The following is a 26,062-nucleotide window of genomic DNA, read 5'->3' as shown; positions in this document are numbered from 1 at the left end:
TTTCGATCACATGGTGTATGGCTTTTTTAAGTAAGTATCCAGTCATGTGGGCTACGGCGGCAATCTACTTATGCGTCAAAAACTATGCTAGTATTTTACAAAACACTCCACTGCCATTAACCTCAACGGTATTTTTAATGGGTGAGAGTCAATACTCAGTCAATACAATAATTACCAACTAGACTTGGAAAGAACTTCAAAAATTGCATCATGCAGGTCTCGACCAATAGCGTTACGACATTTCTAGGTGATCACTGTGATTGGCTGAAAAAATTGTATGGCTGCTGTTAGAAATACGTGTCGTTCCGTCGAACGCATAAGTTTCATTCATTTCAAAAAAATGTTTTCTATAAATAGTAAAGTTTTCACTTCTTTGTCACCGCAAAGGCCTAGAAGAATTTTTATATACATGTTGTAACTATTTTTTTTTAAATTAAATCCGAATCAATGTGAATCAGTGTTGGACAATTTATATTACGTACAACGTAACGTAATTCGCGCAAAATATAACGTCAATGCCACCTATCTAAAATCGTCACTCGTCAGTTTGCAATAAGATCTAAAGAGCGATGGATAACTCTTAGCGTAGAAGTTATTTAAATTATAGTGTAAATTTAAAATTTAAAAGCGCGAGATATGAATATAAATGAAAAAAAATTTTTTTCAATGTATGCCCGTTGAAATCATTTAACTCGTCTTTTTATCATTTTGCTTTCACACTTTCTATTCGAATTTAAGTGTTACTATTTCAATTATAAAAGCTGTTTGTGTTTGTATACAAAAATGGATAAGTTAAGAAACGAAACGAGCAGTTCCGAATCAAAAACAGAATCTAACAAGGAACCTTTCTGGGTATTTGGTTATGGTTCCCTCTGCTGGAATCCAGGGTTCGAATACCAGCAATCCTTGACTGGTTATGTAAAAGGTTTCTCAAGGAGATTCTGGCAAGGGAACACCACTCATCGTGGAACAGAAGATAAGGTAAGCTTAAAGTTCCTAATTCATCAGGTTTGAAATATAATGGAGACTTTTTAGAGTACGTCAAGTGCTATTAAAAGCCGAGGGATCCTACTGGAAAACTGAGTTTCAAGTTTGATTATTATTTTTGTTGTAAGCAAACAGAAGCAGCTTTTTTTGTATCTCCCACTAAATCATACCTTACTACTACTGGGCATCGACAACAGGCATAATTAAACTCCCAGCTAGCACCTGGATACCTATATTAAGATTATACCCTTATATTGTCTGTTGAGCATCGGATTCCGTAGGGACCGATTGTTATTTTAATTGTTTTAATTATTCAACAGGTGAAAGTATAAACATAAATAAACAAAGCATTATGTGTATACAAAGTGATAAATAAATAAATAAAATAAATAAATAAAATAAATAAATAAATAAATATTTACTAACAACTAAATATTAAATAACTAAATGATTGAGTGTTGATCTAAATATTAAATTTAATATAAGAATCCAGATATATGTATGTATTTTATTATTAATGACAGGCCTTTGCTGTAAATATTATACTCAATAATAATAAACTGTCAATTATATACTCAATATTTCTAAAATTCAAAAGCTTAAATTTCTTGCATTTATTCATAATGCTCGTATTATTTCAATTAGTAATTTCCATTATTGGAAATATTCTAAATGCTTACAACATCTAAATTTAATTTATATGTGATACTATACTGTACTATCACATATGAAGTTGTTGTCGCCTAAAAGATAAGACGTCAGGTGCATTCGTGTTGAGTGATGCAACGGTTTTCGTATTCCACAGGCAGGTACCAATTTTTCTAATGAAATAGGTAGGTACTTAACAAATCTTCATGATTGACTTCCAGGGTGAAGGAGTAACATCAAAATTAAGCAAAATTATAATTTGCGTAATTACTGGTGGTAGGATCCCTTGTGAATCCTCATGGGTAGGTACCACCACCCTTCCTATTTCTGCCATGAAGCAGTAATGTGTTTCGGTTTGAAGGGTGGGGCAGCCATTGTAACTATACTGAGACCTTAGTACTCATATCTCAAGGTGGGTAGCGACATTTACTTTGTAGATGTCTATGGGCTCCAGTAACCACTTATAACCAGATGGGCCTTGCCCCATCTATGCAATAAAAAAAAATTAATCCAGAAAGTTATTGGCATGGAAATGGTTACATTGAGTCTAAAGAGACTTTGGGTCTGTCTGTACACATTTTTTACAATGATTCTTTGTTTACTTACTATAGCAGTTCTACTATATTGGCCATTCCTCCTTGGGTTGATAATCCTCAATGCTGAGGGCCGTGGCCTCCCTTTATAACTTTCTCTGGGATTATCCTGCCCCAATCTTGAATATAGCCTATATATATTGGCCACAGGAGGAGATTATTATTTTATTATATATATATTAACGGCCGTCTGGTGTAGTGGTAAGTGACATGGTCACTACACAAGGGGGTCGCGGGTTCGAATCCCGCCAAGGGAAGATATTTTTATGATAAATATAAATGTCTTTTCCAGGGTTATGGATGTATATTAAATATATGTATGGGTATAATAAAAATCTTACATTTATTTCCGTTATCTGGTACCTGTAACACAAGTTCTTTACGAACTTATCACGGGACCAGGTAACGTGGTGTGATTGTTAGTAAATATTTATTATTTATTATTTATTTATTATTTATTTATTATAATTATTGTTGCCTGAGTACATCTCATGGTGTTGTTTTTGCATGCACCATTTAGTCTACAATAAACTCAAAGTAACATTGTCCCTGACGCACTATCATTTGTATATCTTTCTGCAAACCTTGAGGAAATCCACAAGGGCAAGGGCTTGTTTGTATTTTTGTGATTGCTGTATTTTCCTGCCATGACCACACACAATTAGTGGGGCCGTTAGCTTGTCTATCTTTGATAAGACCAAGTGTATTACTAATAACAGGAAGGCAAAAGTTTCAAGTGATAATAATTGTGACTGGTTTGATAACCTTTCTTTCTTTATCTGTGCAGTGTTTTTTCATTAGAGACGTATAAAGGTTGCTTTAGTTGGTTCAAATGGGGAGGGGAGGCTTAGTCGGTTTAAATCTAACAGCTTCGAATGCAAAAAAAAAAAGTGATCATAACATGCAAATTAGCCCTTAATTTAACCTTAATGTTTGCATTCTGCATCTAACTAAACACTGTAGTATTGAAATCATAGTTCAATATTAAAATATACACTATCATGGACCAAACTTCGTACCAATATCGCCATTCTTCAAGAACTCGGCATTAATCATTCGGTGCTCGTGCAAGGGCGCATACTAGGCGGCACTGAAAATTTCGGGAATTAACGAAGTGACACAACATTACTATTTAAAAATGTATTTATTGCTTTTCGAAGTATTCTCCGCGAAATTTGACACATTTTTCCATACGATGGAACCAATCATTGAAGCAACCATTCCATTCGGAAGTTGGGGTCTCCAAAATGGCCGTTTTGTAGGCGTTCACAGCTTCTTCAGGTGATGAAAATCTCTGTCCACGCAATTTATTTTTTATTTTAGGGAAAGTATAGAAATTATTAGGGCTTAGGTCGGGGCTGTACGGCGGATGGTCTAATAATTCTATGTTTTCTTGCTCTAAAAACTCTTTTCTTCTGTGCGCGGTGTGAGAACTCGCATTGTCCTGATGGAGGATGATGCGGCGGTTGCAGTTCTCTTTACGGAGTTCAGAAACGACCTGTGGCAAACAAATGCTAGTATACCATTCTGCATTAACCGTTCTTTGTCCCTCAAGAGGAATAGTCGTAACATGGCCGGTTTTGGAGACAAACGTGGCCACCATTTTTTTTGCAACACTCCGTGAACGAACAATTTTTGTTGGCTTTAACTCATTTTCGAACACCCAAACTCGTGACTGGTTTTTTGTTTCGGGTTCGTACGCGTATATCCAGGATTCGTCACCTGATACAATGTTGTATACAGCATTTGAGGATCCTGCGTGGAATCTTTCGAAAGTTCTGAAGTACCAAGTAACGCGAGCCGCTTTTGCTCTTCACAGAGCGAATGCGGTATCCATCGGGAAAACAACTTTTTTACACCTAATTGTTCATGCAAGATTATTTGTATTTGACTCATGCCAATGTCTAAAGTTGCCTGAATTTCGCGGTATGTCACATGTCGATCTTCCTCAATCAGCTTACGCACAGCATCAACGTTTTCTTGGGTGACTGCAGTTTTTGGACGACCTTGACGGGGATCATCACTGAGCTTGACACGTCCACGTTGAAACTCAGCAAACCAGCGATAAATTGTGGTTTTGGATGGGGCTTCATCACCAAATGCAGAAATCATCCGGTCAAAACACTGTTTTTGTGTTAAACCACTTCGAAAGTCATAATAAATCATCGCTCTTGAATTTTCTCGAGTCAGTTCCATTTTCTCAACGACTAAACAAGTTTGACAAAACCTCGTGACAAGACCGAGAATCTTTTTTTAAATAAATAAATGGTATTCGATTTTTAAAACCAAGGAGTTTTCAATTAAAAAGATTTTAATATGACAGGAACAGTGGAAATATTCAATTCCCGATACTTTTAGTGCAGCCCTCGTACTATCATTTTTTGGGCATATCCCCCGGTGAGGAAATGACTCCATAGAGCGCCCTGTCGTTCAGGACAAAGTAGAGGGCACTAGACCGCGGTCGCAATACCGATCCGGTGGTATATTCAGCAGTGTTCTTGCTACGCAAAAAAGGCACTCACTCTAACCAGCGCCATCTAGGTGGGCTTCGGATAGCCTGTCGACTGAGAGGGCTGGTGTTCGTGGCCCCGCGACCGCCGGTCCGCCGTTCCGAGGGGGAGGGTGATGGGAGAGATGTGCTTCGCACTAAACGCTTCAGTTTCCCCCCTTTGCCTTTTCGTGAGTTCTGTCTCATGCGAGGCTTGGATGTTGGTTGTTGAGTGACAGGAGGTTTTAGTATGTTCGACTCCGATATGCTACGCCCGCCATCCCCAGAGGAGGGCGGAAGTCAGGCGATTTCCACGTGACCAAAAAAAAAACAATTCTCAGCATGTAAATCAGATCAAAACCTTGGCGAAACCCAGTTTTAAGGAAATCTACGTCAGAATATCTTATAGCCCTGCACAGAATTATGTATGTATGTCACCGGTATTTTTGTGAATCATAAGAAAACTTACAATGCAACAAAACTCAATGCCAGACGCACAAACAAACCCCGTCACACGTTTGACTTGAAGTCAGTTGATCTGTATGTCTCGGTTGTTGGTCAGTAGATTCAGGTATGAGATCATCTTCTCGAGCCTCTACTTGTCTTCGAATCGTAATAACAGTCTTCTCATCAATAGAAAATAACCCAACTAAGAACTATGTAAATCTCCACCTCAATCTAAAGGATTGGTAGTTGGGCATGGGACTCAGTTAGTATGGGTCGATGTCATCATGCTATTTGTGCTAAGACCTCATGCTTTCACTGCGACAGGTGTACTCGATCTAGCGCTGAGTTAGGAACAGCTTTCAAATTTAACATCGAAAAAAAAAAATGTATGTCCAATTGCGTCAAATTACCAAATTAAGAAAACTCGATAGGTGGGTACCGCACGAACTGAACGATCAACAACAAAAGCATTAAGGCATGCTTTGCGTTGCCTAACACACACAGAAAGAATGGGATTTTGAACCGCAATGCTGTTTGCAAGGAAAATGGAATGTTTTTGAAAATCATAAGTAGTCATCATTTCGGTTAAACCCTGGTTTAGCACCTAGGTAAATACCCCAAACAAAAAGTTGCACTTAATTGAGTCATGGTCACTGTATTGGTGATCTAATGCCCGTGCCTCACAACTTCTTACTAAATAACACCAGCATGACGACGGATATATACTTTGAGTAACTGGACACATTGATGGAAAAGTTCACGAATCTCCAGATCTCTGGATTGCTTTTGATCATAAGCGGTCATCATTTAATTTAATTTTTTTATTGCTTAGATGGATGGACGAGCTCACAGCCCACCTGGTGTTAAGTGGTTACTGGAGCCCATAGACAACTACAACGTAAATGCGCCACCCACCTTGAGATATAAGTTCTAAGGTCTCAGTATGACTACAACGGCTACCCCACCCTTCAAACCGAAACGAATTACTGCTTCACGACAGAAAGAGCTAGGGTGGTGGTACCTACCCGTGCGAACTCACAAGCTACCACCAGTAATTACGCAAATTATAATTTTGCGGGTTTCATTTTTATTAGACGATGTTATTCCTTCACCGTGGAAGTCAATTGTGAACGTTTGTTAAGTACATATTTCATTGGTGCCCGCTTGCGGGATTCGAACACCGTTGCATCGTTAGATACGAATGCACCGAACGTCTTATCTTTTAGGCCACGACGACTTCAGACTTCATTTCGGTTAAATCCCGGCTCGTCACCTAAGCAATGCCCCCAACAACCTCATCTACTTACTTTCTCCAAAGTTTCGACATCATCTACTTTCTCCAAAGTTTGGACAACTTCTTGGTAGGGGACATAAATACAATACTCAAGAGGCATTGCAAACAGCCTTCTAATGATTTTGTTGGCTTCGAATACACCTGACTTTTTCAAGAACGGCATCGAAAAATTACCACTGCGCTGACAGAGATGCATTAATTTCATGGGTGGCGAAATAAAGAAATATTACTTAAATTTATAAAAAAATGACAAACTTTTTGTATACCTACTAAACGGCAATTTCATAGCAAAAGATTTATGTAAATAAAATGTAACAAAAATAAAACATACCGCTTAAACAGTTCGTAAATGTTTTTCGTGTTTTTTTTTAAATAACAAACATCACGTATGTACTAAAATTTTGGCAAATACTTTTTACCGAAATAGAATAATCCCAAATAAACATTGTTATTGGCATACTTCTGACAGAGCGGAATGGGCAAACAATTTTAATATAAACTGTTCGCTGAATAATGTCAAGGTTATGATGAGTACAGAAAAAAATATGCTAGACACTCGTTATGTAAGGTAGTAGATTTGATTATTCAAAATCTGATATTTTATGTATATATTTTTATAATAAATTATCGTCTTTGTTATGTATATATTTTTATAATAAATTATTCGTCTTTGTTAATCAGCAACATATTTTGTTCTTATTCTAGAACACGTAATTCAGACAAAAAAAAAAATAGCGCGTATTATTCGCGTTAAATTAACATTATTTTTTTTCTTCATTTCAGCCGGGTCGCGTCGCCACTCTAATAGAGGACAAGGAAGTGAGTATAAATATTTATTTTTGTACGCAGGTCAATATTATTCAGTGTTGAAATACGAAATAGTTGTCGGTGAAGTTCTCAAAGTTTTTTTTAAAGTAAAAATAAAAAGGTTGCTTGCTTTTTTCTAAAAATTAAAGGAGGGAGGAGGGCCCTATGCTTTTAAGCAAACCTAATAAAACAAACTTAGTGCTAATACATCATTCGGAATTCAAACGAGTAAATGTTACAGATCTTCGTCGGAAACTACTAATATCTAAATAATCACACAATTTCGTTTAAATACTCGTAACTCGACGGAATAATTCGAAGTTTCTAGAATACCGTCATGTTTCGCCTTTAAAACTTGCTGACGAACGCTGACGGTTCTCAGACATTGCTAATGACACGAGCAACAATTTCGTGTAAACCGTTTGCTTTTCTGTCAGTGTCATTAAAAAATACATTATTAAACGTCCGCTCTAAACAGAATTTACCTTCAGACTTGATGGGATTACCATTCTGATACAGTTGAGTATTGGTTGATTCGTATCAGCAAATTAAACGTCCGCCGTAAACAGAATTTACCTTCAGACTTGATGGGATTACCATTCTGATACAGTTGAGTATTGGTTGATTCGTATCAGCAAATTAAACGTCCGCCGTAAACAGAATTTGCCTTCAGACTTGATGGGATATCCATTCTGATACAGTTGAGGATTGGTTGATTCGTATCAGCAACGCCATACCTACATACAAGATCATCATTCGCAGCCACATTAAGCAAGTCAATGAAATGCCCCAATTTTTTTTTATGGCTTATATCGGTGGACGAGCTCACAGCCCACCTGGTGTTAAGTAGTTACTGGAGCCTATAGACATCTACGACGTAAATGCGCCACCCACCTTGAGATATCAGTTCTAAGGTCTCAGTATAGTTACAACGGCTGTCCCGCCCTTCAAACCAAACGCATTACTGCTTCACGGCAGAAATAGGCAGGGTGGTGGTACCTACCTGCGCGGACTCTCAAAAGGTCCTACCACCAGTAAGAAAGATAGACCCCTAAGAAAAATATGGTCGGATATTTGAACTTTACTTCAAATTATAACTAGCTAGTGAAACCTGGTCACGCTCCAGTCTGACTATTGCTGATTCTACTTTTCATTATGGCTCAGTATTGTAGTCGTCATGGCAACTGATTCACCTGCTGTTAAGTGGTTACCGGAGTCCACAGACATCATAACGTTAAGGGCGCCACATGAGACATAAAGTATAAAGTCTCAACTATAGTATAAAGACTGTCTCACTGTGTTACAGAAATAGGCAGGGTTGTGTTGTGCGTACCATATTCGCATTAAAATATGTGCAATAGTGTATATGGAATTTGGTATTATTACATCGTGAAGTTTCATCCCTTAGATAGTTTATGCGTGAAAGGATTAACAGAGAGGCATACTCAAAAACTTTAGTATAAGTAAAAGTAAGGTATTATAGATATTTATGCGGTAATTGGGAGAATAATAATTTAATTGATGACTCTAAAAGTTGAAATTTTGTTGCACTAAAATTGTATATTTTACTAGCTGACCCGGCAGACTTCGTAGTGCCTCAATCGATAAATAAAATACCTAAACTTTTATATAAAATAAACTTAAAACAAACAAAAGGAATCCATTCGACGGGGGACACATCAAACAAAAAAACAAAATTGTTATTTTTATTTACTGCCGAGCATTTTGATATTTATTTTACCTTTTAAACCTTCTCTGGACTTCGACAAATAATTCAAGACTAAGATTAGCCAAAACGGTCCAGCCGTTCCCGAGTTTTAGCGAGACCAACGAACAGCAATTCATTTTTATATAGATAGAAGACTTAAAAATTTTCATGTTCCTTAACATTAATTAAAGCCACTTCGTGTGTGTAGTACAATATTTTTATGTATATACATAATTATTATTATGTACTTAAAATTTAGAACTTATTTAGGTAAAGTTATAAGGTAAAAGGAAAACATTCTCGTTTCACATAATCATTTAAAGCATTAGCAAATGCAATTACTAAGTAAATGAAATATTCATGTACCTAAATATAGTTATCAATGAAACATTAATGTGTATAAATTGGTAATTACACTTTGAGTCACTGTGAGTAAGACATATTGTATGCCCATATTTGTTGACACCACTATCCTATTTCTGCACGGAAGTTGTCATGCATTTCTGTTTAAATAAGCAGCCGCTATTCAATGCAATTGTGCCATTTACCTCATGTCTCAAAGATAGGTCATTCATGTTGTGATGGTGAGCTCGTCCGCCTATTTAATACAGCAAAAACTCTACCTCATAAACATAATATGATAATTAATTAAATTAATTAAAAAAACTTTTGAGCTAAACGATAACCGATTTACAAAATATGTTTTTTTTTTTTTTTTTAATATAAATTTTAAGTCAGCAACAAGCGTTACGTGTAGATAAGGTAGTTGTATGGATTTATCAACGTTTTGTAAGAAACAACGCAATTCACTATGTTTTTAATTAGTTATTATGTCTGCTTTTTAATGTTTAAAAAACGGAGAGCACTAACCTTATAAACTTAGGACAATAAACAAGCGTACCTATAGTTTGATAAAACATAATAAATACTTAAAGTAATATTGAAATATTTCAACGTGTTGCAGAATGCGTACTAAGTCTGAAGCAATACCGAAACTTGCATGTTAACAGACAATAGACCTACAACAAGCTACCTTTAAAAGTAGCGTTAGAAACCTACCTACCTTCAATATTTATTAAAACACAAAACTAGTACCTATTAAATCTACAAATCGGATCTGTAATATATAGTTATATAGAATAGGTATAGTATATAGCTTGAACAACAAATAACTTTTTTAATTTATGTCATGCTACTTGTACCTATCCTCCTCGCGTCGTTTCCTCACTGCTGAGGGTCGTGACTATCATATTTTGACAGATTTTTACTTCTTGTAATGTCCCTCCCTCCAGCGCCTCCGATCATTGGCAGCATTTTTTTCCTGTCTAAGCCGATAGCCTTTGATGCTATTTCAGCGTAACCTTAACTAGTACATGAGCTCACGGGGCTCAAACATGACGACGTTGCTAACACGAACCCTAGGAAGAGCCGTGCTTTGCAGAATCTACCATCGGATCGGAAACGCGACCCACTGAGAAGATCCGGCGAAAAACTCAGTGGTCTGTGTCTGTGGATTAGTTCGCTCGTCAAACTCTTCGTCGTAATCGACGAAGATTATATTTTACTTCGTATTCTTATTTCTGTAATAATTTATTATATTACTGGTGATAGGTCATCATGTGAGTCCGCAAGGGTAGGTACCACCACCCCGCCTATTTCTGCCGTGAATCAGTAATGCGTTTCGGCTTGAAGGGCAGGGCAGCCGTTGTAACCAGACCTTAGAACTTATATCAAGGTGGGTGGCGCATTTACGCTGTAAATGTCTATGGGCTCCAGTAACCACTTAACACCAGGTGGGCTGTGAGCTCGTCCACCCAACTAAGCAATAAATAAAAAATTGAATGCTAAATAATGTGCCTCTCCGATATCCGCTGTTAAGCACTGCTAGCGCCTCACGTATTTCTTGCTAGTCCTCACTAATCGAAAACCGTATCGAAGTCTCGGTCCAGTTTAATCGATCTATCGGCCGTTAATCGAACCATTTACGGTGTTTTACGAACGTTTCGTAAAACCAACCAGGCGGCTCTATTTGTTTCATTATTCGAAATTAACCAATGGCGATTTCGTGTAAATCTATGGACCAAATCAATGGTATTTCGGCAAGTTGCGGCAACTTTGACATTAAGGTCGACTGTTGATCCGTGATCTGCTGTTGTCAAACTTTGCGGCTAGGACAAGCTATTTCTACACATATTTATTGCTATAGCAGAACATACGTTCCTGTTTCTGCCAATCCAAACATGGTAGTCTTGTTAGAATAATAATGCGACAGCAAATAACATGAGCTCCTCTACCGATATCGTCGTGGTCTAAAGGACAAGACGTCCCGTGCATTTGTATGTAGCGATGCAACGGTATTCGAATCCCGCAGGCGGGTACCAATTTTTCTAATGAAATACGTACTTAACAAATGTTCACGATTGACTTCCACGGTGAAGGAATAACATCGTGTAATAAAAGTCAAACCCGCAAAATTATAATTTGTGAAATTACTGGTGGTAGTGGTTACTGGAGCACATAGACATCTACAACGTAAATGCGCCACCCACCTCGAGATATAAGCTCTAAGCTCTCAGTATAGTTACAACGGCTGCCCCGCCCTTCAAACCGGAACGCATTACTGCTTAACACCAGGTGGGCTGTGAGCTTGTCCACACATAAAATCAATAAAAAAAGCATGGGAGGCAACGTGTTAAAATTCTTGAGAACAAAAGACTATATTATATTCAACGACAGCGAAATACGTTATCGACGCAAACGGCTGTGAAATTTTAATCAACATCATTTCACAACAAAAAGAATTTCATATTGTGTAATTGTTTTAAAATCAATTATAAGATAAAACGCTGTGATTATTGCGCACTGCGTTCTCACTTTATCATCAATTTGCCGAAACTATTAATGATGTAAACTCATCGCGAATCATCTCTTTAACAAATGAAGGACACTATTAGAATATTTTCTTGTCGTTTACCCTTGATTTTTATTTATTCCTTGATCATTCGCTTCGTACCAGCTGTGGCCAGTTTTAGCAACACTCCCGGCTTGAGCCCCGTGAGCTCACTCGATGAATCTAGAATAACCCCTCGAGGTTACTCGAATAGGTAAGAAAAAAAAAACAACCAACTGTTCAGAGAGCCATCATAACTACATAGTATAAAACAAAGTCGCTTTCTCTGTCCCTATGTCCCTATGTATACTTAAATCTTTAAAACTACGCAACGGATTTTGATGCGGTTTTTTTAATAGATAGAGTGATTGAAGAGGAAGGTTTATATGTATAATAATGTATTTTTAGCAACGGCTTAATAATTTAAATAAATAAAAAAATACAAAAGTGGGTAGGAACGATCGACACAGAATATTAAATCTAAGACAAGTGAACGCTGCGCGCGCTTCCAGCAAAAGTGATCCGAGGTGGCGTGATGTCCCCGCTGGTCGGTCGGTTGCCCCTCCAGATGACGAGTTGCCCTTCCAGATGACGTCACGAGTCCACGTTAGTGCTCGTCGTCAATGGCTCCGCCCATCGACTTTGACTTAAGAGGGAGTCGCCTCTAATACGGCCTCTCCTGACTGGTGGACGTCCACGTTCACCTCGATGTCATGACCGTCTTCAACCTCTGACGATGCAGGACTCACTGTGTGCACAGCGTTGCTATCGGGGTGTTCTATGATATCGTCGGAGAAATAGATTGTTTGCATTACAATCATGATTTTGGTACCATGAACCATTAGCAAAAGTTAGTAGTTTTTGTGAGCATTTTACATCACATTTCAGTGTGTTCATGTATAGTAGGCTCTTGTTGAGTTACGTTAGATGTACTGACGACACGGCACTGTTACCATATCGGGTGTATAATATACTGTGAGAGTAAAGTCTGGTTGACATGGCCAAGTTAACATGTTAAGCTAATACACTCGTAACGTGAACTGCGTTACCACGTCACACCTTTACGTGAACTTTGTTACCACGTCATAACATATACGTGAACTATGTTACCACGGTACAACATCTACGTGAACTATGTTACCACGTAAATCTCTGCGTGAACTATGTTACCACGTTACAACATCTACGTGAACTATGTTACCACGTAAATCTCTGCGTGAACTATGTTACCACGTAAATCTCTGCGTGAACTATGTTACCACGTAAATCTCTGCGTGAACTATGTTACCACGGTACAACATCTACGTGAACTATGTTACCACGTAAATCTCTGGAAGCATGCAGTCAACCCCAAGAATGTTTGACATTACGCGTCACTGGTGACTCAACTAGTGCCTGAACTCTACGAGGACTCGGCCTAACCTGACCTCCACCAAAAATTAAATCAAATCGTGAATCTGTAGACTAGCGTTCGCGAGTCAACCAGAGGGCCCATTATGCCCCGTATCATTATTAAAGTTCCGAGTTTGTCAGTCAGACCTCTGACCATCTTAATACAGAGCAACGATCTCCTGGCGCACTCGACGTATGAGGCAAAGCAATCTGATGCTAATTGCATAGCATTATAAAGAATATTGGCATACTCTAACTTTCGCGGACACAACGGCTTAAAGTCTTTTACGAAGTTACCCCACGTCCGGTCACTAGACAATCACACGTGTACGCTCATCACTCTTAAGACAGCCCAAAACTCGTGACAAATACTCAGTGCCTTCCCAGTTAAGGATCTAGCCCATTCTACTTCCTTACACAATGTGTCTATGTATTGCACGGCAGGGTAAAACTTAGAAATATAGTAACCATGAGCTCGATCTGAATTTACGAATCTAATGGATTCGGTTAACTTCCGTGCTGATGTGGTAGTTGCCTTTTTATTGTCACAACGCGTGGTGGAACTATTTTACATCTATTCTCAAACGCGGGTACAATCGACACGGCGATGGAACAACACGGCGTCCCGTTTGCATGATAACCGACCTGGACAGTCGGACTGTTTCTAATTGACGTATTGATGGAGTGAGCCGACTAGTAACATTTTGAACCCTTCGAATGTTATTTCCGCCCATCGAAACTGAGCATTCAGTCTCGAGCATGTTCTATCGCGTCAATAAAAATAGACCGTAAGGTCGGTTGTGATAAAGTCGTTGAGCTAGTTACTTGGTGATTTATTACATTTCATAAGAGGGTATCCGACAAAAAAAATCTACTTCGCACCAAGAATCGATATCATTAACGCTGGGATCAAAATTAGAAATATAAAAATGGTTCGACCTTACTTTGGACAGTGCAGTGATGATCCTGTCTGTAGCGTCGTACGCGCGGGACTCTGACGGCGGCGGTGATGTGATTCCTAACGCCACCACGGGTCCGGCGCCACCACCGTCCGCGGTCGAGGGACGTGCGTCTTCTATCTGCGACCCTAGCGGGCTCGACTCACGCGCAACGTTCACATTTGAGTTTTAAGCAATTAAACGCGCCAATATTATTTTCCAATATTGGTCTCGAACATTCGGCGAATGCGAGCGTCCTCCTACCCTGCTTCCAGTTACACGTATATCGGTCATTACGTTGTTAATTTAATGCAAATTTTAAAAATAAACTTTACGCCAGGATAACCCAAAAGCGGATAGGGCACAAGCCCTATCCCACTTCTGATTTTAGCAACGGCTTAATAATTTAAATAAATAAAAAATACAAAAGTGGGTAGGAACGATCGACACAGAATATTAAATCTAAGACAAGTGAACGCTGCGCGCGCTTCCAGCAAAAGTGATCCGAGGTGGCGTGATGTCCCCGCTGGTCGGTCGGTTGCCCCTCCAGATGACGAGTTGCCCTTCCAGATGACGTCACGAGTCCACGTTAGTGCTCGTCGTCAATGGCTCCGCCCATCGACTTTGACTTAAGAGGGAGTCGCCTCTAATAGTATAATAACATCCATTAAATAGTGGAGAAATGCTGTTATTTTTGAGGTTTCTAATGTGATGTCGTAAATAATTAATAATAAAATTTCTTGTTTCCGAAGCGAAGCGAGGGCGGGTCGCTAGTAGTCAATAAGCCATTGAAAAGAGACACCGAACCTTCAAAGAATCTATCAGCTCTGACGTCAATCCTATTTGTGTTTCTTAGTATATTTATTACTAGCTTACAAAATGTTCTAGAAAATTCGATAACCCTTTTAGATAGTCGATGTTAATCGCGTTCATCTCCAATGTCGTTCTGCCCCAACATTGCGGAAAGGTCGAGAAAGATCGTCGAACAAGTTCAATATTTTGCGCTTCTAGTGTCTCACACGTTTCGCATCTATTACATTTACTATGTACTGTCGACTGAATCTAATTATACTTTGTTTACTATGAGCGTTGTGCTTACATTGTTGCATTTATAACAATAAATTCCCTTTGCTTCAATTACTGCTACTTTGTGCTACTGGTTAAAAAATGCAATAGACATAATATTTTATTCTACGTATTTTACAAGCTTGATAGCCTTTCCGTATACAATAAATTAAATATTTTTGTTACATAACATGTTCAGACGAGTGTAGGTCCGTTTGGCGTTAAGCGGCTATTAGTCCACAGACATCACGTAGTGAACGCCGATGTCAACCATGAAATATTAGTTTAAAGTCTCAACTGTTAGTTCGATGACTGTAGTATCCCTGTGTACCCTTCCAACCATGACATTCATGACTGCTTCACTTCAGAAATAAGCTACATAGTTGTACAAACTCTGATTGCTTTACAATGTAAGATCTGTCTTACATTGTAAAGCAATCAGATTTCTGAATTAGGGAGCTAGGTAAAAAAATATATGACCATACTATACATATAATATACCTCTATGAATTCGTGATAGAGGTTGATTGCGAGACCTAATACCTACAGGTCTTCTGATATCTAAAAAAACGTAACCATCAATCTTGAAATATTTAAACCACACGTGTTCGCACAATACAAATAATAATATATATATATACTATATAGAGAGTGTTAACTATGAATGTGGAAGGATTTAGAGGAAGAGGTAGACCTAAGAAGAAATGGATGGATTGTGTAAAAGACGATATGGGTAGGAGGGGAGTGAGCGAAGAAATGGTATATGATAGAAGAGTATGGAAGGAGAAAACATGTTGCGCCGACCCCAGGTGACTGGGAGAAGGACAGGATAATGATGAAATGATATCTATTCTATATCTATGTATATAAAAATGAATTGCCGTTTGTTAGTCTCGCTAAAACTCGAGAACGGCTGGACCGATTTGATTAATTTTGGTCTTGAATTATTAGTGGAAGTCCAGAGAAGGTTTAAAAGGTAGATAAATATGAAAATGCTCGGAATAAAATAAAAATAATAAATTTGTTTTTCCTTTGATGTGTCCCCCGTCGGACGGATTCCTTTTGTTTGTTTTAAGTTTATTTTCATCGATATAATACCATATATCGATGTTTATTTTATACAAAAGTTTAGGTCTTTTGTATAAAAGCCTCAATCGATAAATATATCGATTGAGGCTTTTATATATATTTATATGGCACTGCGAAGTCTGCCGGGTCAGCTAGTTTCTAAATAATGTTTTAACGTAACATAAATGAAGGTGGAATTAAAAAAAAACTTTTGTTTTCATACAGTGCCCTTAATTCCAAATTAGTCATTTCGGACAGAAAATCTTGGATGTGCGCCAACTCGCATCATTTTATGTTAACCTGAATATGATTTCATTCTCGAGTTACAAAAATCAACCGATCCAATCGTTGAGCGTATTATGAATCTACACGGGTATGTCCCATCATGTAAGTCATATTTCATCGTCCTGCTTATGCCACGAACCAGTCAACTGTTCCAATGGGAAGACTGGGAAAACTCTTATACAATACAACAAACTTCGATCTAATGTCCCGGGGTTGGGCATTTCATATTGCAGTCTTAATATTTATTGCTCCCCTCAAAAGTCGAAATTCGACTATAATTAATTGAAACTATAAGTTTGTGCTCTATTATGATTCTATTATCAAAGACTTTTAAATTTCTATAATGACATTCGCCAAGACTACACTTTAGACAAATATTAATAAAGGCAAACAATAATTAATCTACTCTCAATTCGACCACAGACTATAAGGCAATAAGATTGGTTTGACAATAAACAAATAGTATGCATGCGTGTGTGTGTATATCAAATGCATGGTAGTGTGTGTAATGTTTTTTTTAAATTGATTTTAATGTATTTTTTACGCATAAATTAAAATTATATTAACATTCTGCCCTTCTTTTCTATATTCTCTATAAGTGTGGGAAATTTCATACTCTTCTGTCCGCGCAATTTTCGAAAAAAGGGGTACAAAGTTTTTGCTTATATATAGATTTGCCGATATATAACAAAAATATCTCACGTTGAATGAAACACGATTCCTAGAATTAATCCCCATTGAATTGACCCTCAGTATTTGATGAAGCAAGATTGCATCCGCCAATTTCCAATGAATTGAGCCGCGCTTTATGATTGCGATCCTTATTATACTCCGGTCTGTCCATTTTAAAAATAACTGTCAAAATCGTTTTAGCATCAATAAGTCACGTTAACAAAGAGACATAGACCACGCACCTTCCAGATCTTTTATCAGATCCTTGTCGTGTTAAGTCAAATGAATGAGCACAAATTATGACAATCAGACTCCGGTAATCTCGGGTGGACTGTGAATTCAACTGACTGTGATCTGAAAATATAAAAAATAGTTTAAAACTAATCTTTAACATTCGATGAATGAACAACAAAGTTCGGAACTTTGTTGCTCATTGCTTTGTTATCTATATATTAATACGTGAAGCAAAAACTTTGTATCCCTTTTTACGAAAATTGCGCGGACGGAGGAGTATGATATTTCCACACTTATAGAGAATATAGAGAAGAAGTGCACAATGCTAATATTTTTTTTAAATAATGCATAAAAGATACATTAAATCAATAAAGAAAACATTACACACACTACATAGCATGTATTTGACGCACACACACGCATGCATACCATTTATTGTCAAACTATTGTTCTTGACGTCTGTTGTCAAGTTGAGATTAAATATTGTTTGTCTTTGTTAATATTTTTTATAGTGTATGTAGTCTTGGCGAAATTTGTGATTATAGAAGTATAAAATACAATCATAATAGTGTACAAACTTGCAATTCCAATTAATTATAGTCGAATTTTGACTACTGCGGGACCTCTAGTATTAATAATTTCTTGCATTGCTATTCCAAAACGAATACGCATGTGTGCACTACAATAATTTCAGTTTAACTGCGTAATTCGCAAACGATAACAAAACGTATTGTTTTCCGCGTTATGTAATTAGTAGGTTGAAGTTCATTAACATTGTTTTCATTGTGAAGCATCAAGATTGTGTTGATATTATTGGGTAGTTTACAAACATTGTCTTTATTATATACAATGACTCAAGACAAATGCTTAAAAGAAAACAAGTAACCGATCAAGTTGGATAGGAAAGCCGTCGTATCGATATACAATTGAGACATGGACCTCATGCCTCAAGGCGGCATTCAGGTTGTGATGTCTACGGGTACTAAATAACTCACACCAAATGAGCCATAAGCTGTTCACCCATGTGTACAATAAAAATAAAGGTCAATTTTGTTTGAATTACGTAATTCGCAAAGTTACTCTATATCCCACTACCCTACTAACACTATATCTTATCCGACCGCGACGGGGGCTTTGCGTTGCCCAGTCGCACAAAACATGTCTTGTCGGATCCCCCGGATTCATTCTCTGTGCTTTTAGACCACTCCAGCACCGATCACCGTCCTCATCTAATTCGTCTATTACAATGACGAGTTCAACGAGTGAACTAACCCATAGACAGAGCCCATTGAGTTTCTCGCCGGATCTTCTCAGTGGGTCGCGAATACGATCCGGTGATAGATTTTGCGAGACACTGCTCTTGCTAGGGCTAGTGTTAGCAAATTCATCAGGTTGAGCCCGTGAGCTCACCTACCCGTCCGGGCATAGCTGGAATAGCTTCTTAGGCTACCAGCGGAATGGATAGGGAAAAAAATATAAATAAAGGCGAAAGTTTGGAAGGTCGCATGGACGTTGGCTACTCTTTCACGTAAAAACTACCGCGCGGATTTTTATTTTTATTTACAGTTTAATACAGTAGCATATAGTTCTCTCATGCCCACTGAGTTTCTCGGCGGATCTTCTCAGTCAGTAGCGTTTCCAATCCGGTGGTAGATTCAATCTGCAAAGCACCGCTCTTGCTAGGACTAGAGTTAGCAAATTCACTAAGTTAGAGCCCCGCGAGCTCACCTACTCGTTCGCCGAATCTAATCTAACCCCTCGAGGTTTCTACAATAGGTAAGAAAAAGTCTCATATATTATAACGACCATACGATAAGCGACGCACGATTAGTTTCAAGAGCCACGAAGGTTTTCATGCAATTAGCGATAGTTACAGCAGAGCGTTACCTGGGTTTCACTAGTTGAAAATACTTCTTAATATTTTTTATCGGTTCTCTTACTGTTAAATATTTCTTAGAATTTGGTTGGGCATCACGAGAGCCACATTTCGTCTTAATATTTATTTATTAGTGAAGATTATTCTGCTCTTTGTATCGTCTTTATGTTTTAGTTTGTTGTCACTGTTTCTTATCGTTAAAAAATAAAACATATCATGCTCCATATTAATTCAAACGAGTCGTCCGTATGTGTCCATATACTCATTAAAGAGATAAACATGTTCCAACGTAAGCGTTAAGTTAATAATCTCGCAAAAAAAAAACATTATCGATTGCAACCAACCCGTTTGGCATTAGGACTACAGGCGTATGATCTCCGAGAGTTTATCTCACATTTGTCGATAAGGCTAGCAATAAACAAAGTTAATTCAGTTGCGAGACTGATAACTTTTAAACTATCATCGTTGCTATATAAGATAATAATGTTTACATAAAGTTGAATGTTTTGTTAGAATAGATAGACCTTGCAAAAATACGAAATGTCCTTGAAAATATTTTTCGGTGGTCGGCACAATGGGGCACAAACCGCTGCCTATTGCTGAGGAATCTCCTTAGACCTCATTTGAAGAACAACATGAAGTGCTCTCAGTATTTCATCTCACAGTAAGATCGGGAGTCTCCGCTTGAAATCAGATGAGCCGGTGTTAGCTTACATTTAGAACAGTTAATGTTGAAATGGCTGGCATAGAATAACCATGCATATTGCAGAGGCGATGGTCGTTGATAGATGCTAACCATTGGAGAGCATATAGGAATATATACATATTTGGAGAGATATACAAAGGGAAGATCTTCCACCGAGCGGATGATATTGCTCGGTAGACCGACGGTCCAAATGTTGTTCGGAACTTGTATATATGCAAGCTTATCTTGAAAATGTCGTAAGCGAGATTCAGGCATCTGTCAATTATCTTGCGTTGTATGATGGCTACCCAGATAGCCCAGGTTGCCAGCCCAGGTTGAATGCAAATTATATCTATATACCGTTAATTGATCTTTGCTTGAGTATCTGTATCAAGCAGCGGAAAGACACGGGCTGATGATGATAAATTTTATTTCGATGACGTTTTCTATTTGATAAACCAGTCGTTGTTTTCTTATCTGACGAATAGCAATAAAACCTTTGCCCCATAATTTAATGAAATTGTTTCACCTACTTCGTTGTACATTCTCTCGTAGTTCAAGACAAACTATCGGATTTTTTTCTTATTTTTTTATTGTATAACGAATTGTTATTAACACTCAATCAAGATTACTGTGATTGTTTATTGACATTGTTAATCGAAGGTTGTGTTCATAATCTTAATCAGTCATACATGATATGAGTCGACTATTATCAAAGCCGGCAATGTGACTTTTGGACAATTATTGGTAAATCAGAAAAACGAATTATTGACTTTGTAGGTATTCCATTGGCAGTCACAAAACTCTTCTGAACGACATCTTAGATAAATAACAGGTTAAGTATTAACCTTTATTTTGGAGACGATTATATTCAAATCAATCTGTATTGACATATCAATAACATTTTTTGTCCAAATGCACAGATTGCCACCTTTGATAATAGACGACTCATATAAAGGTTTGCTTCCAGTTCAACATGTGCGTCGTGTGCGAATTGATTTATCATTCGTTATGTTTTTATATAATAATTCTCGGTATAAGGTCACATACTGGTGGTAGGACCTCTTATGAGTCCGCACGGGTAGATCCCACCGTCCTGCCTATTTCTGCCGTGAAGCAGTAATGCGTTTCGGTTTGAAGGGCGGGGCAGCCGTTGTAACTATACTGAGACCTTAGAACTTATATCTCAAGGTGGGTGGCGCATTTACGTTGTAGATGTCTATGGGCTCCGGTAACCACTTAACACCAGGTGGGCTGTGAGCTCGTCCACCCATCTAATCAATAAAAATAAAAAAGATTTCATCGTTTAAAATTTGTATTATAAAAAAATAAAAAAACAAATACCTACATTAAAAAATCGTATAAAAGCAATACATATTTGCATTAGTGTTCGACTTTATCGGCTGTGCGCTTTATTCACCTACTGAACAATCATATTTCTTGTATTTAGAAATACAAACTTTAAAGCTCCTGACCTGTGTTTAAAGGACATAAAGCTATCTTTGTTAACTAAACAGCTCATATACAAAGTTTTTTTTTTTTCTTTCTAAATCTAAATACAAAACTTGTCAAACAAATTAAGCTATTTTTAATTCTTGATACATTACATACACTACATCGTGCCGAACGTTGACCTTATATCTGCTTTGGTAATATAATATAATAATTTTTAAGTTGGTAATTAGCGTTTTAATTGGCATGCACATTGACGATTACTTCTTCATACTGTATTGGGGTGAACGAATTCACGGTTCACCTAGTAATCGTTAAAGAAACTTATAGACATCGCATCCTGAATGCCATCACCCATCTAGGGACATGAAGTCTCAATTGTGATGTAAACAAATGTGCCAAAGCCGTCCAAACCGAAATGTATTACTAATTGGCGCCAGAAAATACAGGACTGTGTTGCCTACCCTCTTTTTTTCCCTACCTATGCTGATAGCCTTAACAAAATATTTCAGCTTCGCCCTAACATGTAGGCGAGCTCACGGGGCTCAAACCTGACGACGTTGCTAACACGAACCCTAGCAAGAGTCGTGCTTTGCTGAATCTACCACCGGATCGCAAACGCGACCCACTGAGAAGATCCGGCGAGAAACTCGGTGGCAACATAAAACAAAAGCACAGTGCAAATTCTTGACAAACACATTTATCGGCAATGATGACTAGGTACTTACCGTTCGTAAACACAAATCATTGAACAGATGTTCAGAAACAGTTCGTGACCTATTTAAAGGCTATCGTTTGATAAGCCAACACCAGACTATTAAACTATGAACTAGTCGATGTCTGTATTTTCGTTTCCATTGTTTAACTCCTTTTATACGTTAAAACTGCTTTGTAGCATTTCTTTGTGTAATTCATTATGTTTGTTTGAAATCTTGTTTTTGTTACTAATATTGTATTATAGTATTTTGTGAACCAAAAAATGTATACGTCTACTTAACACCCACATTTAACATCGGCGGTATCCTGAGGTCCTTTAACCTCAACAATACTGAGTACAGTAAAGCAGTGCTCCGTTGAATCTACCACCGGATCGAAATTGCAATTTAAGTATAATGTTCAAGTTTGATCGCGTCGCCGGTTACGTGGTTAGTGATTCCGACTGGTCCTAGTGAAACATATAGTCCAGATTCGATTTTCGGGCATCAGTGTTCTTAATAACGTTTTCTGACGATATAATAACGATGTTTGATCGAATGAATTGTTCACACATAGATTGTACATAGAACCATTCACTTGTCGTTTGTACTACAAAAAAAAAAGAAACAGCTCACGAGACAGGCAACGGTCGAGTTTCAGGGACACGACCTTCAGCAATGAAGAAAGCGACGAAGAAGAAGTACTACAAAAAAATCGTACACCGCTTTTGCGTTTAAACGAATACTCAACGGACTTGTCCAGCTCCAACAGTTCCTCATTCAAAAGGCTCTCTTCTGGCTTGAAGTCAAAATGAAAGCTGGTATTAGGGAATACGTAGTAATGCTTAAAATTACAATTTGTAATCATAATATTTCTAGGCAGCTCATTGAAACGGCTCTTTTCTAGACTTGAAGTCAAAATGAAAGCTGGTATTTGGAAATACATAATACTGCTTAAAATTACAATTTGTAATCATAATATTTCTAGCCAGCTCATTCAAACAGCTCTCTTCTGGCTTGAAGTCAAAATGAAAGCTGGTATTTGGGAATATGTTTTTCTTCTTCTCAGTCGTACACTCCTGGCGGAGTGGTCGTGGTTACGTATGTCTTAATGCTTGGTGCGGCTTTTGAGAGACTTCTCCATCTCTCTCTATTTGTGGCGGTACGTGTACATTCAGTAAGGGAACACTTCGTAGATGACTTAATCAAGTCTGTCCACCTTGCGGATGGACGGCCGCGAAAGCGTTATATAGTAATGCTTAAAATTACAATTTGTAATCATAATATTTCTAGTCGGCCATTCAAACGGCTCTCTTCTGGTTTGAAGTCAAAATGAAAGTTGGTATTTGGGAATACGTAGTAGTGCTTAAAATTACGATTTGTGATCATAATATTTCTAGTCTCTCAGATCTCTCAATCTCATTTCAAGTCCTACGTCAATAACCTTTCTATTGGCTGCTATTTCACGCACATTCATGTGATTTGGTAGCATCGAACATTTCGAAATAGATTGTAAACAAAACTATTGAAGTACGTCGTGCTTTTTGGCAAATACTCAAATCGGTACACGAGCTCTATGAATACTATTCACATTAGCTTAGAAGTTTTATACACAAACTAATTTTGAATACGCTAAGAAGGAAGTAATATTAAATTTCTTATAAGAACGGCTCTTGACTTTACGTATTACTGCTTCACGGCAGAAATAGGCAGAGCGCTGATGATACCCACCCACTCGTGCGGACTCACAAAACGTCCTACTACAGTCTCCAACAACAACATAATCAAAATTTAGGTATCATTTGAATAACAGACTGTACGGCTTACTAAAATCTATTATAATATTTTTTATCATCAAAAAGAATAAAAAATCAACAATTGGTTTGGTATATTTACGTAGTTCGCTGGCTGTGGACTGCGTTGTTTTTGTCCTCCACGTCGTGAACAATAGTATCAATAATACCTAGACAGTAAAATCCACTAGTTAACATAAATAAATATAATTACAGGATAATAGGTTTAATGAACTTAGTATTATTATCGGAATCCGTTTTTTTATCAAATATTTATGTTTGTCATACTATCCAGATTAATACTTACTAATATAAACATGAATTTATGAATAAAACATATTATTATATATAAGGTAAACAATAATGAATTCCGTCCACGTTTTGTGTTAACTCGCTAAATATGATATGATTTTGTTGAGATGACTCGTCGACACCTTTTGTATAAAGATAACATTTTTTTCTTGCCTCAAACAAGACTTACAAGACAAAACAAGATTTATTCAATTTTAAAAAGGAATAAGAGTGACTTCGGTTTCACTCGCGGGCCTCAATTTTTCAAATAGGAGCGTATACGTGTAAAATACGTGTCGCTTTTACCAATTGGATTTTTAAACTCGGACGTATTCCCAGAGACAAAGAAATAGTTTTTCGGATTATTACTAAAGAGCAAATGACCAGATGAGGTTGAAAATATCTCAATTCAAAATAACATATTATAGATATATTTCAAATAATATACATAACTTAAATAATTTATAAACAATAAAAACATTTAGAGACGACTTGACTTAGTTAACTTAGTTAAACATTCACTTTTGGTAGTGCAGGAATAATCTTTATATTACCATGCCTTCATTGGTATTTTAAAATTATTTGTCCCTATTACTCTTACCCTTTACCCAACTCTTCATTTATCTCCCATCTTGAGGACTGGTTTTCAATCATACTATTTGAACTCGTACTACTGTCGTACTTATTTCTGTCTAGAATTAAATATTCCTACTCGAATTTGTAATGAAAGATAAGACACTCATTATTCAAATGGTGTTGCGACGTGGACTGTGTTGTAAAGACTAGCCTGAGGGCTATTTCAGCTACGCCCGGACGGGGCAATTCGTCCACTTCATATTATATCAATTTGAGTGGCGAGGTACCTGCTCAAATCGACTCTGACCATAAATTTATTGTACATTCAACCGAATCAGCACCTACAAAAATCATCAACAATATGTGACTTACATCTGGCACACACAACATTATCACGCGGGAGACACGTGTCTGTTTGAGCAAAATTTTAAATACATTAATATTTGAAGGCCATGAATGAATACTAAACTCTGGTGTTAGTATAGCGATCGTAAACGCGGTGCCTAATCTATTTCGATATACGATTAAAGAATGTCTACAAAAAAGAAAATGACGTGTCTGCACGTTATTTACATTTCGCTTACGGAATATAAATGTCTAATATATGCTATTTTACAATCTACATACTACGCACGAATTGGAAAATGCGTGTCTGAGCCTGTCATTATTTTAAGATTTATATAAAACCCTAGGCTGAGGCGAAATACTATATTAAATTTTCATAAAATATCCATTATTGGTTTGGAAAAAAACCACAACCAATATTACATAGCAGTTGTTTTTTTTTTAAATTAAGTACCTATCCAGTAATTCTTTAACACAATTGAACTGCTAGATTTAATTAAGAAATCACTAACAATTTTCATAAGTTCGGTACTTAGATTATAGAAACTTTAACAGGTGATAATCGAAACGTGATTTCTTTATTTTATAAAAACATATTTGTAGAATAACAGGATGTTAGACGTTTACACTGTTAATGGCTTAATATTTAAAAAGTATAAGTAAAGTTAAGGTAAAGAATGTACAAAAAGACTTTTATTATGGTAATCTTTAGTATACTTTAATCAATAAGAATTCGCGCAAAGGCCCTTAGTTTGATATTGTAATGTAATCCTTACGGAAAATAATGTTCGACAAAAATAAGAATAAGACAGTATGATCACACTCACAATGCT

At 37.2% G+C, this 26,062-nt stretch overlaps 1 protein-coding gene across 1 annotated transcript in view; it reads left to right on the top strand.

Annotated features, from left to right (window-relative positions):
- The first annotated feature begins 437 nt into the window (after positions 1-437).
- LOC101746090 (putative glutathione-specific gamma-glutamylcyclotransferase 2) overlaps positions 438-26,062 on the top strand; it is a 31,399-nt gene continuing 5,774 nt past the window's right edge. Inside the window, exons 1-2 of the mRNA XM_004923256.5 lie at positions 438-981; positions 7,241-7,276. Of these exons, the coding sequence (XP_004923313.2) occupies positions 784-981; positions 7,241-7,276 (234 nt within the window). The 5' untranslated portion in view covers positions 438-783. The remainder of the gene's footprint in view (positions 982-7,240; positions 7,277-26,062) is intronic.

Source organism: Bombyx mori, chromosome 7 (genome assembly GCF_030269925.1).
Source record: "Bombyx mori chromosome 7, ASM3026992v2".
In the NCBI taxonomy this organism is placed as follows: domain Eukaryota; kingdom Metazoa; phylum Arthropoda; class Insecta; order Lepidoptera; family Bombycidae; genus Bombyx; species Bombyx mori.
Note: the sequence above shows the minus strand (reverse complement) of the source record. Positions and strands in the feature narration are given on the sequence as shown.